At 37.2% G+C, this 25,834-nt stretch overlaps 1 protein-coding gene across 2 annotated transcripts in view; it reads left to right on the top strand.

Annotated features, from left to right (window-relative positions):
• UBR1 (ubiquitin protein ligase E3 component n-recognin 1) overlaps nucleotides 1-25,834 on the top strand; it is a 135,670-nt gene that overhangs the window by 19,556 nt on the left and 90,280 nt on the right. For both annotated transcript variants that reach the window (XR_005795793.1, XM_040492444.1), the window contains exons 2-4: nucleotides 615-871; nucleotides 3,685-3,763; nucleotides 17,314-17,424. Coding sequence is in view for 1 of the 2 variants with exons in the window: in XM_040492444.1 (XP_040348378.1) it covers nucleotides 615-871; nucleotides 3,685-3,763; nucleotides 17,314-17,424 (447 nt within the window). In the remaining variant the exon portion in view is untranslated. The remainder of the gene's footprint in view (nucleotides 1-614; nucleotides 872-3,684; nucleotides 3,764-17,313; nucleotides 17,425-25,834) is intronic.

Genomic DNA, 25,834 nt, shown 5'->3' with positions numbered 1-25,834 from the left:
TCTCTTTTACCTAAGCCCAAATAAGTTGTGTAGGGGTTTCTCATTGTCATTTTAATTTGCATTTCCCTAATGATGTTGAGCATGTTTTCACGTACAAATGAACATGGCACATAAGCCATCTGTAGTAGTTTCTTTTGAAGAGCAGAAGGGTTTAACTTTACTTTTGAGGAGTCTAATCCATTTCCTTTTATGTTTAGTGCTTTTGGCGTTCTAAAAACTCTTTTCTACTCATTCATTTTGATCTCTCAGTAAATGTTACAATTCCTTACAACATTTAAACTAAGAATGTGGGGAATGCTTTGTCTGTACAGCCCCTGACTAGTATTAGAATTATCTTCAGAGATGAGGAGTTGCCCAGTCCAGAAGGGAAGGGTAATTCTCATCCACTGCAGCTGCTCTTTTTTTTTTTTTCCCCTAGATATATGTGGTATGTGAGCAGCCACTTAATTTCCAAGGCTATTTTTTTAATCCACTTTCCTTTTGTATTGGTAAGGGATAAAATAAAAATATATTGTAAATCAGCCTCTCTGAAATTTCAGAATTGTGCTATTATTTGTACCCCTACATCTTTAAGAAGAAACTTGTAACCAAGTGTAATTTTTGTTTTCTTTCAGTGGTGGGATCAGCAAGTTGACTTTTATACTACTTTTTTGCACCATTTGGCACAGTTGGTGCCAGAAATTTATTCTGCAGAAATGGACCCAGACTTGGAAAAGCAGGAGGAGAGTATACAAATGTCTATATTTACTCCACTGGAATGGTACTTATTTGGAGAAGATCCGGATATTTGCTTAGAGAAATTGAAGCACAGTGGAGCATTTCAACTCTGTGGGAAGGTTTTCAAAAGTGGAGAGACAACGTACTCTTGTAGGTAAGAATTAGAAATTTATAGGATTAGTTAAATTCAGTCTTGGTATTTTGTACTTATGATGTATTTTTAAAAATTTATTACTGGGGCGCCTGGGTAGCTCAGTCAGTTGTGCGTCTGACTTCAGCTCAGGTCATGATCTCACGGTCTGTGAGTTTGAGCCCCGCACCGGGCTCTGTGCTGACAGCTCGGAGCCTGGAGCCTGCTTCAGATTCTGTGTCTCCCTCTCTCTCTGACCCTTCCCCGCTCATGCTCTGTCTCTCTCTGTCTCAAAAATAAATAAACATTAAAAAAAAATTTTTTTTTAAATTTATTACTATTTATAGTATACTTAATCCTACTTAATTAACTTCCTTTTATTATGCACTTCTAGGTCGGTTTTTGCTTGTACAGCTTGTTTCTGAACGTATGACTTAAATAGTTGTCTCACTTTCCTGTTCTCTAAAAGTATATAACGGATAGATTTTTGTCTTGTTTTTAATGTAGTCCACATACTCTTAATATGAAACCCTGGGGCCAGTGTATTTCTGAATTCTGAACTCTTCTCCAGCAGAGTTAGGGCAGGATCCTATCATCAAACATAGCATTTCTGTAAGAAATCTATGAATATTCACAACAAATTGGTATAGTCTTCACATCATTTCACGTCATTTTTTCCTACCAAGTGAGATTTGGTATCAGGGGATTGTGGACCTATAGCAACAGTTGGAATTAAGTTGAGTAGAAAAGGCCAGTGGTAGGGAAACTGAAAGCAGCCTTAGGGTTTTGGCCCTTTGCGAGAGCAGTTGCCTTACAAATCATGGTAGCACAGGGGCGCCTGGGTGGCTCAGTTGGTTAAGCGGCCGACTTCAGCTCAGGTCATGATCTCATGGTCCATGAGTTTGAGCCCCGTGTCGGGCTCTGTGCTGACAGCTCAGAGCCTGGAGCCTGTTTCAGATTCTGTGTCTCCCTCTCTCTGACCCTCCCCTGTTCATGCTCTGTCTCTCACTGTCTCAAAAATAAATAAACGTTAAAAAAAAAAAAAAAAACTTAAAAAAAAAAATCATGGTAGCACAGAGAACGGTTTTACTCCCTGCTCCTACCTGAAGCTTTCATCTTTCAGATCTTAGTTGCACTTTAGTTTTAGTGAGTTTTTTCCCTTTACTAGAGGTAGTTTAGGTTAGGAGTGAATTTTTAGACTTCATAAAATCAGAGAATTGGCTTTTACTTCCTGTAATTCTAGGTTTGACTGGTTTATGTGTAGTTAATAGTTCTTTAGAACATAGTATCATTACCCTATTCTTAGGAAAAAAGTCAGCTTTTATATTTTGTGTACTATTTTGCTACATAGGTAGTAAGGTTTATCTTCTTAAATAAATTTTAGCTGAAGCCTAGTCTGTTTCAGCTAAAGCACAGTAGACATTTGTAGATCTCATTTCTCCAAAAGTGTCATGGAAACATTTTTAATTGTCACAACTGGGGAAATGGTAATGGCATCTAGTGGGTAGAGGCCAAGATTGACACTTAAGCATCCTGCAGTGTGCAGGATAGTGTCCTCTATTCCCAGCAAATAATTATCCAGTTCAGAATGTCAGTACTGCTGAGTTTGAGAAAATTTGCTCTAAATTGGACAGTAGTTAATGTATGCTTTCGAGAGTATTATTAGGCTATCTTTATTTCCTATTAGCCTTTAAAATCATTTTTAAAACAGGGGTGCCTGGGTGGCTCAGTTGGTTAAGCATCTGACTGAAGCTCAGGTCATGATCTCGTGGTTCATGAGTTCAAGCCCTGCATAGGCTCTGTGCTGAGAGATTCTGTCTCCCTCTTTCTCTGCCCCTCCCCTGCTCACGCTCTGTCTCTTTCTCAAAAATAAACATTAAAAAAAAAAATATATATATATATATATATATAATTCTTAAAACTTTCCAATTCCATCTCTTCCACTCTTCTAAATCAGTATTTTAAAAATTAATTTTGCACTTTTCACCAATTTATGTTGCTTCTAATGTTTCCCTGAAAAATGTTAAATAAGATTTATGTGCATTTTAGGAGTTATTAGGGAAGATATTAAGAGAGATTGAATTTTTTTCATTCATTCAGTAAATATTAATTGAATACCTACCATGTGCCTGGCACTATTCTGGGTGCTTAGCACGTATCATTCATAAACACAGTCATAAACATTCCTGCCCTTAGGCTGCTTCTATTCCATTTTTTTTCTTCTTTTTTTAAAAAAATTTTTAATGTTTATTTTTGAGAGAGAGAGAGTGCTAACGGGGGAGGGACACATGGAGAGGGAGACACAGAATCCTTAGCAGGCTTCAGGCTCTGAGCTGTCAGCACAGAGCCTGACGCGGGGCTTGAATTCAAAGACCCCAAGATTATGACCTGAGCCGAAGTTGGATGCTTAACCGACAGAGCCATCCAGGCACCCAGGCTGCTTGCATTCTAATGAATTGTGTCTTTATTCAAGCCTCATTTACCAGTGAACAATCAGTGTTTGTCAGAATATGTTTTTAAATGCAGTAGGGTAAGATGATGACAGATAATGGGAAAAAAAGCTAATCATTTTTCACAAAACTAATCTTGAATTGCAACTTAACAGTCTGAAACCAGCTAAAAGCTCAAAATAATGAGGTTGATTTAAGAGGCAAAAACCAAACATCCAAACTTACATATTCAAATATGGCTCAAGTTATTTGGAATTCAGTTTTTGAGACATTTTCATATTCAGTTCGTGTACCACACGGGAAACTCATTCACATTATATTATAGTCATATCTTAAGCATCATTGACATCTTCTGAATTTTGGAATCTAATTCTCAATCTTTTTCAGGGACTGTGCAATTGACCCAACATGTGTACTCTGTATGGACTGCTTCCAGAATAGTGTTCATAAAAATCATCGTTACAAGGTATGAAAATAGATCCATAAAATCTCTAGATTAGCAGGAACCTGGTGGCCATCTGGTCCAAATACCTGACCAGTACTTGAATTCCTGCTATAATAGTTCTGATAACTGAACCTTTAGCTTTGGTTAAATATCACATAATATCACCTCAAGATGCAGCCCTTTGTAATTTTTTGTGAGATAGGTCATTTTTATACAAATGATTGTATAAACCATATGAACCCCTTAAACAACTGTGAAGCAAACACCTGCGTAACCACTGCTTAGGTCAAGAATAAGGTGTTGCCAGCGCTCAAAGGCCTCCCATTTGTCCCTTCTCTCCCCCCTTGTGATAACCTTTCTCCTTTCTTCTCTCTTGTGTGATAATCTTTATTTCTCTTTTAACTTACCACCAAATCACACTGAATAATTTTGTTTTTGAACTTTAAAAAAATTTTTTTTTCAACATTTATTTATTTTTGGGACAGAGAGAGACAGAGCATGAACGGGGGAGGGGCAGAGAGAGAGGGAGACACAGAATCGGAAACAGGCTCCAGGCTCTGAGCCATCAGCCCAGAGCCTGACGCGGGGCTCGAACTCACGGACCGCGAGATCGTGACCTGGCTGAAGTCGGACGCTTAACCGACTGCTCCACCCAGGCGTCCCAGTTTTTGAACTTTATATAGATGGAGTCATGCTGTATCTTTTTCTTACTGAGTAACTTCTTTCACCCAGTGTTATGTATATAGCTGTAGTTTGTCCACTGACCTTTATGGTGTTCAATAATCCATGTTGTCCTTACTCATTGTACTGTATATGGATATGTAGATTGTTTCCAGTTTGGGGCTATCATGCTGAGCAATTTTGCTATGAACATTCCTATTTGTGTATTTTGTACACATGTACAGTAGTTTCTCTAAGATACATATCTGGAATAGAATGCTGAATTCTAGGGTATATGAATCTTCTTTAGCTGTAATAAATAGTGTCATATTGTTATCCAAAGTAGTCATACCAATTTATGGGCTCTCTAGCAGTATGTGAGAGTTCCCATTGCTGCACATACTTGGAAGATTTGGTGTTGTCACTCATTTTAATTTTAGCCAATCTAGTGGGTATATAATAGTATCAAATAGTGGTCTTAATTTTCATAATCACTAACGAGGTTGAGGACTTTTTCCTTTCCTCTTATATCATTAGACAGCTTTGTTATTCTGAGCTGAAATGTATTTCTCAAATAATTGTATTGGTTGTATATTCTGGGCTTAGACAGATGTTGTTGATGTTATTGATGTTTTTCTTTAACATCCTGTTAAGCATGCCTAAAGTCTTGTGTAAGTATATATAACATCTCAAAGTTAGGTCTGTGTCCTCCATAGAATTCAAAGTGCTGTTCAGGTAATTAGACTGGCCTCAACATTACTACTTCTATTTCAGGAAGTGATGGGCCATAGGCGTAGATTATGGGTATTATTGTGCACAAGAAAAAATGGATTGAGGAACCTATGATATAGTATGGTTAAAATGTTTTCCCAAGATTGGAAAGGTAATCACTGATGAGATTTTTAAAGTTAAGCATTGGTTAAATTCTTTTTTTTTTCTTAATTAAAAAAAAAATGTTTATTTATTTTTGAGAGAGAGAGAGAACACACGAGCAGGAGAGGAGCAGCGAGTGAGGGAGACACAGAATCTCAAGCAGGCTCAAGGCTCTGAGCGGTCAGCACAGAGCCCAATGCGGGGCTCGAACCCATGAACCATGAGATAACCATGAGATCATTACCTGAGCCAATGTCGGACGTTTAACCGACTGAGCCTCCCAGGCACCCCAAGCATTGGTTATATTCTGTATTTCCTAGTCAGCTTCATTAATTATAGTATTTCTTATGTTGGAGAACCAAAGAAAGAATGCCAGTAGTACAGACAGGAGGAAGTTGTTAATTTCTTCCCATTTTTACTGTAGGAGACTAATGGGGAGAGATAGTAAAGGCTCAAGACAAAAGTTTTCCAGTTCCTCAGATTTAAAGACTTCTAAGCCTATGCTTTCTAAGCTTTGGGAGTTTGTGGGTCAGTACAATTTCCAAAAACATTGGATATGACATAGGGTTTTCAAATTTTTCTTTGGCCAAGTAAGTTCAGTTTTAATTTTAAAAAAGACACATGAACAGCAACCAAATATACTTGCCATCTTACATCATTTTATAAAGGAAAAGATATTTAATTCCAAGAAAGTAGAATAATCCCAGTATAAAGACTAGTTCTTTTTTTTTTTTTAATTTTTTTTTTCAATGTTTTTAATTTATTTTTGGGACAGAGAGAGACAGAGCATGAACGGGGGAGGGGCAGAGAGAGAGGGAGACACAGATCGGAAACAGGCTCCAGGCTCTGAGCCATCAGCCCAGTGCCCGACGCGGGGCTCGAACCCACGGACCGCGAGATCGTGACCTGGCTGAAGTCAGACGCTTAACCGACTGCGCCACCCAGGCGCCCCAAGACTAGTTCTTTAAACTGCATACATGTAGGGGCACCTGGGTGGCTCAGTTGGCTGAGTGTCTGACTCTTACTTTTGGCTTGGGTCTTGACCCCATGGTCATGGGATTGGGCCCCATGTTGGGCTCTGTCTGTGCTAACAGCATTGACCTTGCTTGGGATTCTCTGTCTCCCCCTCTGACCATCTCCCCTGCTTGTGCCACTCTCTCTCTCTCTAAAAATAAAAATTAAAACAAAAAAACAAAAGGCTGTGTACATGTAGCTCTGTGAAAGAGCTCACTACAGTTTTTCCTGTACTGGTTTTTCTGTGGACTGGTAAAAACCTATTTGTTAAATTTTGGGAACCTTTCACTAAGCTACCTTCAAGTTTTTAAAGCTAACCAGTTTATATTGCTACTGCACTCTTCTATGGAGTATATTTAGGTTTACTATCTTGAGGTCTTTCAGAACTCTTCTTACAGAGGGTGCTTACATGGCTTACTCATGAATCTTTGGGTCATCGGAAGGATGGGCTATTTTGTGACTAATATAAGATTATGTCTGTAAGCTTTAAAGAATATTACCCATCAAAAGTGAGTGTGAAGAGAAGAGAACACTTTTGATGAGAGAATAAGTTGGTGAGATTTTTAAAGAAAAGCAAGGGAATGACTAATAAACATAATTCAGGCGAATAGTAACCTTCAGGGCAGGTAAGAGGATGGGACTCTGGATTATTATACACAGGCAGCTTCAACAGTAGTAATACTTTTTTGGGTTGGGTGCTGGGTTCATGGGTATTCATCTCATTGTTATATTTTGTAACTTATCTATACACCGTGTATACTTTTTTGTATAATAAAACACTTCATAAAAGAAAAAAAATGAAGCCATTAAAAAAAAAAAGATCAGAAGAAATAAGAAAGGATATGTGTTGCTTCAGAGAAGAGGAAGAAGAGTAATGACGGGACAGACTGAAGATTGAACACTATGAAGACAGGACCAAGAAAAACCTTTAGTGGTAGAATAGCCCAAACAACCTGAAAACAAGAAAATAACAAAGTTGAAATTCGAGCTATTTGTTCTACTGTGTGTAATGTGACCCTTCATGATTTCTAGGTTCTCTGCAGTTTACCTCTTCAGAAAACCTACAGTAAATAAATAAGATCTTAGGATGTAATATATAACATGGTGACGATAATTGAAAACACCATATTTTTTACTTGAAATTTGCTAAAAGAGTAGCGTTTAAATGTGCACACACAAAAAAAGTGTGTATAAAAAGAGAGAACATACTGCATTACTGGTTTTAAAAAACACCTAAAAGCTAATCTCTAGATTTTCTCCTCAAAATAAAAAAGCACCCACTGTTAAAGATTATCTAAAAACTTTTTTCTTCTTTTTCTTTCTTTCTTTTTTCCTTCCTTCCTTCCTTCCTTCCTTCCTTCCTTCCTTCCTTCCTTCTTTCCTTTCTTTTGTGAGCCAGGGAGGGGCAGAAAGAATCCAAAGCCGTCTGGGTGCTGTCAGCACAGAGCCTAAGATGGGGCTCAATATTGCCCCATGATACCATGACCTGTACAGAAATCAAGAGTCAGATGCTCAACCAACTGAGCACCCCTAAAGATTATTATTATTTTTTAGCCTTCCAAGGGTTAATAGTGATCTGATTTTTGTGACTTGCTCAGTTTTTAATATTTTCAGTATTAAGTCACTTCCAAATTGGCACCAATTATCTAAATCTCATCCAAGATGTTCTTTTTTTTTTTTACATATGTATTGATTTTTGAGAAAGAGACAGAGTGTGAGTGGGGGAGGGACAGAGAGAGGGAGACACAGAATCCAAAGCAGGCTTCAGGCTCCGAGCTGTCAGCCAGAGCCCAATGCAGGGCTCGAACCCACGAACCGTGAGATCATGACCTGAGCTGAAGTCGGACGCTCAACCAACTGAGCCACCCAGGCACCCTAACATTATTTTTAGTGTAGATAAATGTTTCCTTTATCTAAAATGAGGAAAGTGAGTTACAAAAAACAACATATAGGCATACCTCATTTTATTGCATTTCACCTAATTATGCTTTGCAGACTGTGTTTTTTACAATTGAAGGTTTGTGGCAACCCTGAGTCAAATAAGTCTATTGGTACCATTTTTCCAACAGCATTTCCTTGCTCCGTGTCTCTGTGTCACATTTTGGTAATTCTTGCAGTATTTCAGACTTTATTACTATTATTATACTTGTTATGGTGATCAGTGATATTTGGTGTTGTAATTGTCTCGCGCTGTCACGAACTGCACCCATGTAAAATGGCAAACTTAACTGATACAGGTGTGTGTGTTCTGACTGTGCCATTCACTGGCCATTTCTCCATCTCCCTCACTATACTCAGGCCTACCTATTCCCTGAGATTCAAATGTATTGAAATCATGCCAATTAATAACCCTGCAGTGACCTCTAAGTGTTCAAGTGAAAGGAATAATCACATGTTTCTCATGTTAAATCAAAAGCTAGAAATGATTAAGCTTAGTTGGGAAGGTATGGTTTTTTTTTGTTTTTTTTTTTTGTTTTTTTTTTTTAACGTTTATTTTTGAGACAGAGAGAGACAGAGCATGAACGGGGGAGGGGCAGAGAGAGAGGGAGACACAGAATCTGAAACAGGCTCCAGGCTCTGAGCTGTCAGCACAGAGCCCGACGCGGGGCTCGAACTCACGGACCGCGAGATCATGACCTGAGCTGAAGTCGGCCGCTTAACCAACTGAGCTACCCAGGCGCCCCTGGGAAGGTATGTTTAAAGCTGAGTTGGGCTGAAAGCCGATTTGCTAAGTGTACTAGTTTGCTAAGTTATGAAGGCAAAGGAAGAGGTTTTATTTTTTTATTTTTTTTATATCTTTTTATTTATTTTTGAGACAGAGACAGAGCCTGAGCAGTAGAGGGTCAGAGAGAGAGGGAGACACAGAATCCGAAGCATGCTCCAGGCTCTGAGCTGTCAGCGCACAGCCCAACCCGGGGCTCAAACTCATGGACTGTGAGATCATGACCTGAGCTGAAGTTGGACACTTAACCGACTGAGCCACCTAGCGCCCCCCCTTTTTTTTAATGTTTATTTATTTTGTGAGAGAGAGACAGGGTGAGTGGAGAAGAGGGTAAGGGAGAGAGAAAGGGAAACACAGAATCTGAAGTAGGCTCCAGGCTCTGAGCTGTCAGCACCGAGCTGGATGTGGGGCTCAAACTCAGATCTCAAGATTATGACCTGAGCCAAAGTCAGGTGCTTAACCCACTGAGGCATCCAGGTGCCCCAAGAAAGTCAAACAGCCTTATTGCTGTTATGGAGAAAATCTGAGTGTTCTGGATAGAAGATCAAATCAGCCACAGCATTCCCTTAAGCCAAAGCCTAATCCAATCCAGAGCAAGGCCCTAACTCTCTTCAGTTCTGTAAAGGATAATGTAAAGTGCAAGGTGAAGCAGCAAGTGCCAATGTAGAAGCTGCAGCACATTATCCAGAAGATCTAGCTAAGATCATTAATGAAGGTGGCTACACTCAACAATAGATTTGCAGTGTAGACAAAATAGCCTTGTATTGGAAGAAGATGCCATCTAGAACTTTCATAGTTAGAAAGAAGTCAATGCCTGGCTTCAAGGCTTCAAAGGACATACTGACTTTCTTGTTAGGGGCTAATGCAACTGATGTGTTAAAGTTGAACCCAGTGCTCATTTACATTTTTTTAAATTTTGTTTATTCATTTTAAGTAATTTCTACATGCAACATGGGGCTTAAACTCATGACCCCAAGATCAAGAGTCACATGCTCTTCTGATGGAGCCAGCCAGGCACCCCTACACTTCTGAAAATCCTAGAGCCCTTAAGAATTACACTAAATCTAGTTTGCCTATGCTCTATAAATGGAACAACAAAGCCTGGATGACATTATATCTGTTTACAACATGGTTTACTGAATATGTTAAGCCAACTGCTGAGACCTACTGCTCAGAAAAAGATTCTTTTCAAAATATGACTGCTCATTGACAATGCACCTGGGTAACGAAGAGCTCTGATGGAGGTGTACAATGAGATGAATGTTGTTTCATGCCTGCTAACACAACATCCATTCTGCAGCCCATAGATCAAGGAGTCATTTCAACTTGCAAGTCTTACTATTTAAGAAATACTGTAGTCCTAAACCTATTGTTGCTATAGATGGTAATTCCTTTGATGGATCTGGGAAAAGTACATTGAAAAGTTTATGGAAAGGATTCATCACTTTAGATGCCATTAAGAACATTCATGATTTCATGTGAAGAGCAAGAAACATGAGCAGGAATTTGGAAAAAGTTGATTCCAACCATCATGGATGACTTTGAGCATTTCAGGACTGTGCTGGAGGAAGTTAACTGCAGATGTGGAAATAACAAGAGAACTAGTCTGTGAAGTGGAGGCTGAAGATGTGACTGAATTGCTGCAGTCTCATGATCAAATTGTAATTAATGGATGAGGAGTTGATTTTTGGTAAATGAGCAGAGAAAGTGGTTTCTTGAGATGGAATCTAATCCTGGTAAAGATTGTTGAAATGATGACAAAATATCCCATAAACTTAGTTGATAACTTAGTAGCAGGGTTTGAGAGGATTGACTTCAATTTTGAAAGAAGTTCTAGTGTAGATAAAACATCAAACAGCATTGCGTGGAACAGAGGAATTGTTCATGAAAGAAAGAGTCTATCAGTGTGGCATACTTCATTGTTGTCTTATTTTAAGAACTTGACACAGCCACTCCTTCTTCAGCAAACACCACCCTGATCAGTCAGCAGCCATCAACGTCAGGGTAAGACCCTCCACCTGCAAAAAGATTACAATTCACTGAAAGTTTAGATGATGGTTAGCATTTTTAACAATAAAGTATTTTTAAATTAAGGTATGTATATCATATTTTAGACATAATGACACTTAAAAACTTAGACAATAGACTACAGTGTAGTATAAGTTTATTTATTTTGAGAGAGAGAGCATGTGTGTGAGTAGGAGAGGGACAGAAAGAGGGAAAGGGAGAGAGAGAGAACCCCAAGCAGGCTCCACACTGTCGGTGTGCATGAAGCCTGATGCAGGGCTTGAACTCACGAACCATGAGATCATGATGTGTGCCGAAACCAATAGTTGGATGCTCAACCGAGACATCCAAGAGCCCCTTTCATGGTATACTTTTATATGGAAAAAGCAAAATATATAAAATTATGCATTCGATTTTTGGTGTTTCTTTTAAAACATATTGTGTATATAATATTTAACCATAATTTATTTGAACTATTTATCTATTATTGGGGGAATGTAATTAGGATTCAGTTTCTTTTTTTAAGATAAGCATTGCATTGTTGCTATAAACATCTTTATGTGTGAATCACTTTTCTCTATGTCGGATTATTTTCTTAGGATAAATTCTCAGAAGTGGAATTATTGGATTAAAAAATAAAGACATTTCAGAAAATAAAAAAAAAAAAACAAGCCACAGACTAGATGAAAGTGTTTGCAATACACTTTGTGATAAAGGAGTGGTATCCAAAACATACAAAGTACTCTTAAAATTAAATAATAAGAAGGTGAACAACACATTTAAAAAATGGGCAAAAGATCTGAAACAAACTTTACCAAGAAAATATATAAATGGCCAATGAGTACATGAAAAATGCTCACCATCATATGTTATTAAATTAAAACAAAAATGAAGTACCACTCCACACATATTAGAATGGCCCAAATCCAGCATCAAATGCTGATGAGTATGGGAACAACAGAAGCTCTTATTCATTGCTAGGGAAAATGCAGAATAGTACTTTGGAAGACAGTTTAGCAGTTTCTTATAGAAGAATACTGGGGTGCCTGGGTGACTCAGTTGGTTGAGCATCCAGCTCTTGATTTCAGCTGGGTCATTGTATCCTGGTTCATGGGATCAAGCCTCGTGTAGGGCTGCCATTGGGCTGTGTGCTGGTAGCACAGAACCTGCTTGGGATTCTCTCTCTCTCTCTCTCTCTCTCTCTCTCTGCTCCTGCCTTGATCTCACAGGTGTGCTTTCTCTCTCTCAAAATAGATAAACTAAAAAAAAAAAAAAAAAAAAAAAGAACACTTGGGTGGCTCAGTCAGTTAAGCATCCAACTCTCGATTTCAGCTCAGGTCACCATCTCACGGTTTATATGAGTTCACGTCCCACATTGGGCTCTGTGCTGACCTCACAGGGCCTGCCTCGGATTCTCTGTCTCCCTCTCTCTGCCCCTCCCTCACTTGGTCTCTCCCAAAAATAAATAAACATTAAAAAGTAATAAAAATAAATAAATAAACATACTGTAACCATACAATCCAGGAGTTGTGTTCCTTGATATTTACCCAAATAAACTGAAAACTTATGTCCATACAAAAAAGTGCACAAGAATGATTATAGCAGCTTTATTAATATTTGCCAAAATTTGGAAGCATCCAAGATGTCCATAATAGATGAATGGATAAACCAACTTTGGTATACCAATACAATGGAATATCCTTCAGTGATAAAAAGAAATGAGCTACTAAAAGAGAGGGCAAGACCTTAAATGCATATTACAAAGTGAAAGAAGCCACTGTGCAAAGCTATATACTGTGTGATTCCAGCTGTATCACATTCTGGGAAAGGCGACACTGTGGAGGCTGTAAAAAGATTAGCTATTCCCAGGGCCTGGGAGATGATGGTGGAAGGGATGGAGGAATGAATAGGTGGAGCACAGAGGGGGTGTTTATTCTGTGTGATACCGTAGTGGTATATACATGTCATTATTAATTTGTTAGAACCAAAAAAGTGTACAACACAGAGAACCCTAATGTGAATTATGGACTCTAGTTAATAATAATGTATCAAAAAATAATGTGTCAACTTTGACTTCTCAGTTGAAACAAATGTACCATTCTAAGGCAAGCTGTCAATAGTAGGGGAAACTGTGTGGTCAGGAGAGAAGGAATATATGGGAACTCAGTATTTATTGCTTAATGTTTCTTTAAACGTACAACTGTTGTAAAAAACAAAAAAGGTTGTTAGTATATTTTGCCTAATTGCTTCAGGAAAGAATTTTACTGAACGTGTTACAAGTAGTGGTACAGAAACCTTCAGAACCTGCGAAAACCTTTAATCCTTTAAACAGAAAATTTTCAAACTGAGCCCAGCTTAAAAAAATGTTTTCCCAGTTTTATTGAACTGTATTTTTTTTAATTTAATGTTTCTCTTTGTTTATTTTGGAATGGTGGCTACTTAACTTTGCCATATTCCTGGATAATAGGAACAAGGTCTTTGTTTATTTTGCCACCATCCTTGCTGAAAGGACAGAGTCGTTGTTTTGATAAGTAGATTAAATTCTAAGAAGCAAAGATCACAATAATGTAACTTTGATCGAATAAAACCAAAATAGTGGCTGAGTTCATCTAACTAGGGTCTTTTTGTATCTTGGAAGCTGATAACAAACCAGGCCAGCTTATAACCGGTATCATTTTATTGAACACATTCCAGAGTCAATTAGAATAAATGTGGAGAAGAAAACAAAGCCCACTACCTGTCTTCTTTTTCCGTGTCCCCTTCCTGTGTATGTCTCTATCTTCATTTGCTAAATTGGAATGATACATTTATGTACCCTTCATCCCCATCTGACCATAAGCTCTCCAGGACAAGGCCCAGGTCTCATGTACTTTGTACCTTTGTGTCTTTCGTAGTACCTGGGACATAAATCTTTCAACAAATGTTTCTTGAAATGTTAGGATCCAAAGGACTAACACTGAGGATCCGTAGACCTGATGTCTAACAATTAATTATAAAAATAAATGGGGGGGGGCGCCTGGGTGGCTCAGTCATTTGAGCATCTGACTCTTGGTTTCAGTGCAGGTCATCTCACTATTCATGAGTTCAAGCCTTTACTTTTGACTTGTTCTTAACTCTGCAATTAAATTTGTAAAATGTTCACCTTCTATCCTTTTTCTAAAGTCTTCCTAGTCACCTCTTGGTCAGATGAAGCCCATCCTCTAGGGTTTGCTGAACTAAAGTTTGTGGGTTAAATCTGATTTGCTACCAGTTTTGTATGGCCTACAAGCTAAGTATGTTTTTATATCTCTAGATGGCTGGGAAAAAGATAAGAAAAATAATATTTTGTGATACATGATAATTATGTGAAATTAAAAGTCCTATTTCATGGTACATAAAAATTATATAAAAATAAAATTCTGGTGCCCATAAATAAAGTTTTATTGGAACATAGCAATGCTTATTTATTTATTTGTTGTCTATGGCTACTTCTGCACTACAGCAGTAGAACTTGAGTAATTCAGCAGAGACTGTATGACTTGCAAAGCCTGACATATTCACATATTCATGTCTGTTTCTTTATACATAAAGCTCCCGACCTCTCTTCAAGTAGATTCCTCAGGAAGGGTGCATATATACAGTATTCCCTAAGTGATGACATGTTCAAAATTCTATTTTTATAGCTTGGTTGGAGACAGTATCCTTGGTTTGCATTTTCTTTGCTTGAAAACAGGGCCTTGCTGTTGTCTTGTTTTACATGTTGCTATTGAGAAGCCTGTTACCAGTCTAGTTTTCTTGCTATTATGTTATTTCATCTTTTTGCCAGAAGGCCTCAGGACATTTATCTTTAAAGTCTGGCAATTTTAGAGGCGCCCGGGTGACTCAGTTGATTAATTGTCCAACTTCAGCTCAGGTCATGATTTTGCAGTTCATGGGTTCAAGCCCCTTGTCGGGCTGTGTGCTGACAGCTCAGAGCCTGGAGCCTGCTTTGGATTCTGTGTTTCTCTCTCTCTCTGCCCCTCTCCCACTCATGCCCTATCTCTCTCTCTCTCAAAAATAAACATTAAAAAATAAAAATAAATAAATTCGAACAATTTTAGTAGGATATACTTCAGAGTTGATGATACTGGGTTGAGTTTTAGTTATTCATGAGTGCTTTCAATGTTTAGATTTAGGTCTTTTATTTTCAGGAAGTTTCCTTAGATTACAATGGGGGTTTCTGTTTTTGTGTTTTGAGAGAGAGAGCATGAACCGGGGAAGGGCTGAGGGAGAGAGAGAATCTTAAGCAGGCTCCACACCCAACACAGAGGAGCCCAATGTGGGGCTCCATCTCACAACTGAGATAATGACCTGAGCTGAAATCAAGAGTAGGATGCCTAACCAACTGAGCCACCCAGGCGCCCCAGATTATAGTTTTAAATAACAGCTCTATTCCATTGTTTAGATTTTCTTCTTTGGTGACTCCATTTATACTTAGGTTGGCTCTTTTATGTCTATCTTCTGTTGCAACCACTTTCTCTCTGACCCTGTATGTCTTTGCTTCGTTGCATTATCATTTGTTGATTATTTTCCTGCTTTGTTTCAATGCTGTTTATTTTTCATTTGAGTCTTTTGTCTTGGATACCTTGTAATTTAGAATTCACTTCAAGTAGGATTTTCTAGTTTTCTGCTATTTTTTTCCCCGAGTTCAGTCAAGTCTCATATTCCTTTTGTGTCCATGTCTGATCTTAGTTTCTGTATTTCTAATTAAAGGTGCTTTAATCCGATTAAAGGCTTTCATATCCAGCAACTGTTTGTTTGAGGCATGTAATTAAGTTTAGAGCATTACATTACAGTTTTCTTCAGTTTTGTGGTTGGGCTTTGGCTCTGACTGCATTTTTTGCCTTTCTTTTTTGGTAATAGTTTTGTATATATATTAAAATTTTTTTTAATGTTTGCTTTTCAGAGAGAGAGAGAAAGAGAGAGAGAGAGTGGGGGAGGGGCAGAGAGAGAGGGAGGCACAGAATCCAAACCAGGCTCTAGGCTCTCAGCTGTCAGCACAGTGCCCAACATGGGGCTTGAACCCACAAACCACAAGATCATGACCTGAGCCGAAGGTGGACACTTAACTGACTGAGCCACCCAGGCACCCTAGTTATAGTTTTGAATGAATATGGTCTGTTTCTTCTTTTTCATTTCATGGACAGGGTTTACAAGCGCTGTTTTCTGTCAGTTCTACCCTCTTCTGTGTAATTTCTTTTATAGATGATGTTGAAAGTAGAGGTGAGATGAGAGCATTTGGCGTGTGTTGTTTCTCTCATTTCTGTAGGAGCCTGAATTTTTCCTTCTTGTTTCCTTTTTTCATTTACTGACAAATCTTTAAGGGCTTATCACCTTTTTTTCTGTATTTCATTTTCCTACAAAAGCAATGCTTCTCTGAGGTTGCTACTGCTGGTCCTACTCACTTTTGATCTCTTTGTCTGTGAACCCTCAAGTCTCAACCTGTGTTCAGTAGTTGTTCCTCAGCATGATTTTGGGCATGATTTTGTCTGTGCTTCATCTATGTCCTCTGTACCCATCTCTTCTCTTTCATGGAATCTCTTAAGCTCCTTTCTCGTCTGCATTTGTAAGCTTGAAGTAATAGGCAACAGGAACTTTAATGGAACAAATCATTTGAAGATCATGGCATTTATTTTTCATCTCTCAGTAATGCTGCAGACATGAGTCATGTGGTTTTAGTGCTTTCCTTGTTCATTGTATGTTTTGGAGGGGGGAATTTGGGGAGAGATTCAGAATTAGGCCATTGTCATCATCCTCTATCTGGATTCACATATCTGCATTATTTTTTTTGTTGTTTGCAGGAACCTTCAAAGGAAAAGGGTTGTAAAAAATTTAGGTACAATGGAACATCAAATAATTGTAAATATTGTATACATTTCTTCAACATATAAGTATTATTATAATGAGTTTTAGAAGTGTGTTTAAGCAGAAAAATCTTATTACTCGAGCATTTTAGGTGTTGTATGGTGGTTTTTTGTTTTGTTTTTTTTTGCATACTTCACAATCTGTTCTCCATTAGCACACAATTTTAAAAATTGTTATTTAAAAATTAGATGTTTCAAAGCATGTTTCAAAATTTTATCACTTTGAAGGATCATTTTTGTTATGATTAAGTATTTAGATTATTTTCTTGTTAAACTAAAATGGTTTCGGATATATTTTCTATTTCATTAAAGGCAAGTAGGGTTTAAGTACTGGGGAGTATTGAGTCATCTTTATCCTTTCTTGCTTTGTAAGATGTTTTGAAATCAAGACAAACTCATTTTTCATTTGTCAGATGCATACTTCTACTGGAGGGGGATTTTGTGACTGTGGAGACACAGAGGCATGGAAAACAGGCCCTTTTTGTATAAGTCATGAACCTGGAAGAGCAGGTACCACAAAAGAGGTAAGGATATTATTTTTAAAAGTTGCTAATTATTTTAAGCTTGATACAATTAGATGGAGATAAATGTTATGTGTGTGGATTAAACTCAATTCCATTAAGAATCCTGAGTTTTATGTTCCAGTGTTTAAATGTAAGGAGTTTTATTCCACTCTGTGTTCTTTGTCTAAAGAAAGAGTGAATTTCTTGGTTCTATTTGTTAAGCAGTCAATTTGATAAGTAAGAATGAACAATATATAAGCCTAAAAGAGCAAATGGAACGGTAGAATTGACACATAACTTTAATAATGCTTTTCTTAAAAAAAAAATAGTCAACAAATTGATTATCCATTATATACCTAATCAAGAAAAAGTGGGCAAGCCCAGATACAGACAGTTAGGAAGGAGAATGGGAAAATAACTATAGACCCATAGACAAAGAAGAAATTGAAAGGATTATAAAAGACTCTTTATATGACTCTGTGCAAATACATTTGAAGATGGATCATTTTATCAAATATACAATTTTATAATTTATTCAAACAAAGAGAAAACATAAACAGTTAATAACCATTGAAGAGATTCAGAATATAGTCTGTCACAAGAAAGTACTTCCCTAAAAAATGCTGTGTTCAAATGGTTTCACAGAGTAATCCTTTTCAAAACTTCAAGAAATAGTTTTAGTAGTCTTTAAACTGTTCCATGTAGTCCTTATAGCAGTGAAGACCCTTAGCGCCCAGATTTTGATGTCTTTAAGTAGCATTACTCACTAAAAGAAATCAGGGCTTATAAAAATACCTGACCAGGTGAAAATACATTATCAGGGAATAGGTAAGCTTGTGAGGATGGCTTTGTATTAAAAGAATCTAGGATCTAACTTGAAAGAGCTGTCACTGATCTGAGTTGGGCAATTGGAGTATCATAATAATACTAATAAGTAACTACTATAATTGAATGAATCAAAGTACGTGAAAATTCATGAATTCCTAATAAAACTTATAGAGAGCTTAAATAAAAAAATAATTTTGCCAAGTCACTGGTTCATTGCTATGGTGATGGTTATTATATAATTTCTTCACTCTAAAAATTGGTAAAGGGAATGAACTAAGCATTTATTCTACTTTTTTGATAGGAATTGTATTCCATTGTAAACGAGTATTACCAGTATATGAGGTAAAGCTCTTCTTTCTAGATGCATGCTAGCTCCCTAATAGAGAAGATTTAGTAGAATTAGAATAATTAACATTTTTTATTTAAAAAAATTGTTTTTAATGTTTATTTATTTTTGAGAGAGAGAGAAAGAGAGACAGAGCATGAGTGGGGGAGGGGCAGAGAGAGAGGGAGACACAGAATCCGAAACAGGCTTCAGGCTCCAAGCTGAGAGCACACAGCCCGACGCAGGGCTCAAACTCACAGACTGAGATGCGAGATCATGACCTGGGCCGAAGTCAGACGCTCAACCGACTGAGCCACAGAGGCGCCCCATCATTTAAAAAATTTTTTTTAATGTTTATTTATTTTTGAGAGAGAGAGTGAGAGACAGAGCATGAGTGGGGGAGGGCACAGAGAGAGGGAGACACAGAATCCGAAGCAGGCCCCAGGCTCCGAGCCGTCAGCATAGAGCCCGACATGGGGCTCAAACTCACAAGCCGTGAGATCATGACCTGAACCGAAGTTGGACACTCAACCAACTGAGCCACCCAAGCGCCCCTAGAATAATTAACACTTTGCAAACCCTAAGGAAATATTTGATTCAGACAAGGATCATTAATAGATGCTAAACCCATTAAGACATCAGTTGATAAGGAACAGTATTCACATAGTTCTAAATTGTCATCTCATAGATTACCTGCTAGTCATAAAGGAAAAAAGTGAAACTTTATAATGGAGGTATCATACTGTCATCTCCTGAAACTAGTCATCAATATTAGCATCATTACTAATAGCAGGGCAATATGGCATAATGAGTCTCTTCATAGCATATAAAATAAAGTCCATAGGTTAACATCTAAAAATCAGTTAATATAATACACCATATTAAAAAAATAAATAAAAAATAAATAAATAAAAAAATAAAAAAAAAACCCAAACCACAAGATCATCTTACTAGATGTAGCAAAAGCCTTTTACTAAAGCCGGCACACTTTCATCATAAAAAAGACTTAAACTTATAAGGAACTTTCTCAACCCTGATAGAGGACATATATGGAAAACCTCACAGCTATTAGATACTTTCCCCTTAAGATCAGGAACAAGACAGAGATTCTGCTCTCGCCACATCTATTTAATACTCTATTGGAGGTTCTAGCTAGGGCAATTAGTAATGCAAGAAAAAGAAAAGGCATCCAGATTGGAAAAGAAAAAATAAAACTAGCTCTCTTTGCAGATTAACATGACTTTGTATATGGAAAATCTTAAGGAATCCACAAAAAAAAATTATTAGAACTAATAAGTTCAGCAAGAATGTAGGATACAAGATAATTATACAGAAATTACTTATATTTTTATACATCAGTTTTGAAAAATCGGAAGAAGAAATTGAGAAAAAAATCCACATTTACTATAGTATCAAATAGAATAAAATATTTAGAAATACCAAAAGCAGTATAAAATTTATATTCTGAAAACTGTTGAACACTGTTGAAAGAAATTAAAGATCTCAATAAATGGAAAAACATCCTATGTTTCTGGATTAGAAGACTTACAGGTTTTTTTTTTTTTAAGTTTTTATTTTAATTCCAGTTAGTTAACATATAGTATAATGTTAGTTTCAGGTATACAATATAGTGGTTCAACACTTCCATACTTTACCCAGTGCTCGTCATGACAAGTGTACTCCTTAATCTCCATCACCTATTTCTCCCATCCCCACCCCTTCCTCACCTCCCCTCTGGTAACCATCAGTTTGTTCTGTATAGTTAAGAGTGTGTTTCTTGGTTTGCCTCTCTTTCTTTTTTTCCCCTTTGCTCGTTTGTTTTGTTTCTTAAATTCTGCATGAGTGAAATCAGATGGTATTTACAAGACTTAAAATTGTTAATGTAGCAGTACAATGGGTGTTTTTTCCCACCACCATCAAGTCATCAAACTCAGTTCTCTGTTGACACTGACCTAGGTCCCATAAATTTAGCTCAACCCTGACACTGTCTGCCTGGCAATAAGCATTAGATCCCACAGGCTAAGATCTTTCAGCTCTCTGAGTGTACCACCTTCCCCAAATCTCTGTGTGTTCACCAACCCAGAAGTACTCCATATTCTGTCCTTTTGGGTTTCACTACATAGGGGCATGGTTGATTAAATCATGGTCACCCAGCCCCCATCTTAGATGCTTTCTAAAAGTCACTTCAATAGCACAATGTAAGACTTTTAAAAATTCCTCTCATCCCTTTGGAAATTCCAAGAGTTTCAGGAGCTCTGAACCAGAAACAGTGAAGACCAAATATATTTCTTACTATAAATCACATCAAAGGCCATACTCCCCAAGTTGATGTACAGATTCAGCACAATTGCTATCAGAATTACAGCTGGGAATTTTTTTTTCTCTCTCTTTTTTTAAATTGACAGGCTTACTCTAAAATTTATATTGAATTCTAAGAGACCCAGAATAGCCAAAACAACCTTGGAAAAGAACAGACTTGGAAGACTCTCACTTCCCTATTTCAAAACCTACTACAAAGCAACAGTAATCAAGACAGTGTGGTATGACATAATGATAAGCATGGAGATCATGAGAATAGATTTGAGAGCTCGGAAGTAAACCCACATGTCTGTGGTCAACTGTTTTTCAACTAGAATACAAAGGCCATTCACTAGGGAATACTGTTTTTTATCAAATGGTACCAGAACAACTGGATATCTCCATGCAAAAGTATGAATCTGGATCCCTAGCTCACACTGTACACAAAAATTAATTCAAAATGGGTCAAAGACCTAAATGTGGGAGCTAAAACTATAAAACTCTTAGAAGAAAACAGAGGGTAAATCATCATGACCTCAGATTTGGCAGTGGATTGATAGATATGACAGCAGAAGCCTGAGTAATAAAAGAAAGAATAGATAATTAGACTTCATCAAAAGACACTGTGAAGAAAATGAAAAGCCTATAGAATGGGAGAAATATGTTTGCAAATCATATTATCTGATAAGGAACTTATATCTAGAACTTACATAATATATTAGTATTATTGTAATTAAATAGTATTATAGGATAATATAATATTCATATAGTATTCATAATAAATTATAGCATTCATAATAAATTATAGTATTCATAATAAAATATAGTATTCATAATAAAAGGTAGAAACAACCCAACTGCCCATCAGCTGATAAATGGATAAACAAATATGGGTAAATTGATATAATGTATTATTTGGCTATAAAAGAGAGGTAATGAAACATGCTTCAATTTGAAGAACCTTAAAAGTATTATGCTAAGTGAAAGAAGCCAGTTACAAAAGATCACATACGATTACTTTTATTTTATTTTATTTTATTTTATTTTATTTTATTTTATTTTTAATATGAAATTTATTGTCAAATTGGTTTCCATGCAACACCCAGTGCTCATCCCAACAGGTGCCCTCCTCAATACCCACCACCCACCCTCCCCTCCCTCCCACCCCCCATCAACCCTCAGTTTATTCTCAGTCTTTAAGAGTCTCTTATGCTTTGGCTCCCTCCCTCTCTAACCTCTTTTTTTTCCCCCCTCCCCCATGGTCTTCTGTTAAGTTTCTCAGGATCCACGTAAGAGTGAAAATGTATGGTATCTGTCTTTCTCTGCATGACTTATTTCACTTAGCATAACACTCTCCAGTTCCATCCATGTTGCTACAAAGGGCCATATTTCATTCTTTCTCATTGCCACATAGTATTCCATTGTGTATATATATAAACCACAATTTCTTTATCCATTCATCAGTTGATGGACGTTTAGGCTCTTTCCATAATTTGGCTATTGTTGAAAGTGCTGCTATAAACATTAGGGTACAAATGCCCCTATGCATCAGCACTCCTGTATCCCTTGGGTAAATTCCTAGCAGTACTATTGCTGGGTCATAGGGTAGATCTATTTTTAATTTTTTGAGGAACCTCCACACTGTTTTCCAGAGCAGCCGATTACATTTAAATGAATGTCTGGAATAGGTACATTGATAGGGACAGAAAATAGATTAGTGGTTGTTTAGGTCTAGGGAGATGAGGCATGTGATGAGGGAGGAAGAAATCACTAAAGGGTTTTTTTGTTTTTGTTTTTTTGAGGTCATGAAACATCTCATAGTGATGTGATAGTTACAAATATTTATAAATATACTAAAACATTAAATAGTGTATTTTGAGTGCATTGTATGGTTGGTGAATTACATCTCATGCTGTTAAAAAATTGAAGTACCTAGAGCCCCACTTATGAAATATTCTTTTTTTTAAATTTTTTTTAACATTTTATTTATTTTTGAGAGAGAGAGAGAGAGAGAGAGAGAGAGAGAGAGAGCACAAGTGGGGGAGAGGCAGAGAGAGGGAGACACAGAATCCAAAGCAGGCTCCAGGCTCTGAGCTGTCAGTATAGAGCCTGACATGGGGCTCAAAATCACGAACTGCAAGATCATGACCTGAGCTGACGTCAGTTGCTTAACCGACCGGGGCACCCAGGCACCCCTGAAATATGCTTGATAAAAGTGTTTAACCTGGAATACCTGGGTGGCTCAGTTGGTTAAACATCCAACTTCAGTTCAGGTCATTATCTTGCGGTTCATGAATTTGAGCCCCACCTCAGTCTGTGTGGTGACATCTCAAAGCATGGAGCCTGCTTCAGATTCTGTGTCTCCCTGTCTCTCTGTCCCTTTCCCACTCATGCTCAAAAATAAATCAACATTAAAAAAATTAAATAAATAAATGTTTAAGCTGAACTTAATGAAACCTTGAGGTCTAACTTCTAGCTTATAAGAAATACAGGGAAGACATGAAAAACATAAAGAAGACCACAAGAAAGATAAGTGGGAAATGTAGGACATTTCAGGATAAATCTAGAATGTAGGAGTTTTTATAGGAAATCTGGCCTGGTTTCTGTCATGAAGAACAAAAGGCTGGAGGTGTGGAAGGGACATTCATTTAGATGTAAATGACTTAGACATAATCAAATGCTATAGACATTTTGGGAATAATTAGGAAAATTGAATATGCTCAAGACATAGATGATATTTAAAAATTATTGTTAATGTTATTAGATATAATAATGGTATTATGATTATGTAGGAAAAATTTTTTATAGATACATATCAAAGTATTTGGGGGTAAACCTTAAAATACTTGAACAAAAAAATACATGTATGGAAAATAACCTAAATTACCTAAATCTTAGGTAAAAGTTGTGTTTCTTATACTGATCTTAGTTTTCTATATTTAAAATTTTTTATTGATAAACATAAATAAAAATCATCAAGTAAACTCCAGATAAACAAAAGCATAGAAACTGTTCTTAAACATAGCAAGGGGAAAAGAGAAAGTTACCAAATTTGTTACATAAAGCTAACATTATATTGATCTCAGATCTGACAAAATATAGAATTTACAGATCAGTTTTATTAATAATTGTTATGCTGAAATACTAAATAAAAGATTAGCAGGTGAAATCAAGTTTAAAACAATCACATAACACTGTCATACTTATGTTCCTGGAATGAACTCTTCTTGGAATTCACCTGTGAAACCATTAATCCTGGCATTTTCTGGGAAAGTTAGCTCTTTGATAACATTCTCAGTTTCTTCCAGGATTATTGACCTGAAATCAAAAGTCATTAATCATGTTTGATGATGAAACATTAGTGTATTCCCATTATAGAGACAAGAGAAGGAAATCTATTGCCACTGTTATTTAACACCTCCTGGAATTTAATCAAATAGACTCACAGGATGAACTAAAATATACCAGTATTGGAGAGGAGGCAAAATACTCATGAGTGTATACCTGGAAAACCCAAGAATATTAACTAGAAAAGAAATGGAAACTAGAGTAGAGCTTGATCAAGTTATTGGTTACAGAACTCATATTAAAAACCATTAGTTTCAGGGGTGCCTGGGTGGCTCAGTCGGTTGAGCGTCCGACTTCAGCTCGGGTCATGATCTCGCGGTCCGTGGGTTCGTGCCCCGCGTCGGGCTCTGTGCTGACCACTCAGAGCCTGGAGCCTGTTTCGGATTCTGTGTCTCCCTCTCTCTCTGACCCTCTCCCATTCATGCTCTGTCTCTCTCTGCCTCAAGGGTGAATAAACGTTAAAAAAAAGTTTAAAAAAAAAAACCATTAGTTTTTCTATTTAATGTATTTAACAAATATTACTTAAATGCCCTTACAAGCAATAGCTTTTAGAAAATGTAGTGAAAAGGAGTGCCTGGCTGGCTCATTCAGTAGAACATCTGACTCTCCATCTCAGGGTTTTGAGTTCAAGCCCCACGTTGGGTATAGAGATCACTTTTAAAAAAATGTAGTGGAAGAAAAGATCTCATTCACTGTAGCATGAGAAAAGATAAAATACCTTGGAAAAAAGTAAGAAATCTGCCAGCTGTATTTTTTTTAACGTCTATTTATTTTTGAGAGACAGAGTGTGAGTGGGGGAGGGACAGAGATGGAGGTAGAGAATCTGAATTAGGCTCCAGGCTCTGAGCTGTCAGCACAGAACTCCATGCAGGGCTTGAGCCCATTAACTGTGAGGTCATGACCTGAACTGAAGTCAGACATCCAACTGACTGAGCCACTCAGGTACCCCTCTACCAGCTGTATTTTTAAAAAACTTGAAAACTGTACTCTGATAGGCATGAAAGAAAAAAAAAATCAGAAGACAAACTTCATTCTTAGATTGGAAGATTCAGTATTACAAAGATAAAACTTTTTCTAGAATTAATCCACAAAGTCAATATATCCCCAGCCAAATACTCTTTTGGAACTTGACAAAGTAGTCAAAAGTTCTTCTGGAAAAATAGTTTGTGAAATTTGTCAGGAAAAGCTGAAATGAAGAGTTAGGAGTGTGAATAGGTCTAACAGATTTAAAATGTGTTTAAGAGCTCTAGTAATCCAAACAATGTGACTCTTGCTATAGGAGCAGACAGCAGATAATGGAATAGAAAAGAGTATATAAACCCAAATTGGTAGTATAGACAGAATTTCTGGTTGGTGGTGCTATGTAACTGACGACCCATTTGAGGAAAAAAATAGAAAAAACTTGATCAGATAAATTCCAAACTATCAAGGATTTTTAAAAGCTTTTTTATTTTTATTTTTTCAAGTCAATTCATTTTCGAGAGAGAGAGCGCATGAAAGTGCATGGGGGAGGGGCAGAGAGAGCAGGAGGGAGAGAGAATCCCAAGCAGGCCCTGCGCTGCCAGTGCAGAGCCTGATGTGGGACTTGATCTCACAATTCGGGAGATCATGACCTGAGCCGAAATCAAGAGT

The sequence above is a fragment of the Herpailurus yagouaroundi genome, unplaced genomic scaffold (genome assembly GCF_014898765.1).
Source record: "Herpailurus yagouaroundi ecotype Mexico unplaced genomic scaffold, PumYag 184, whole genome shotgun sequence".
Classification (NCBI taxonomy): domain Eukaryota; kingdom Metazoa; phylum Chordata; class Mammalia; order Carnivora; family Felidae; genus Herpailurus; species Herpailurus yagouaroundi.
The sequence above is the reverse complement of the archived record's forward strand: the minus strand, read 5'-3'. Positions and strand labels throughout refer to the sequence as shown.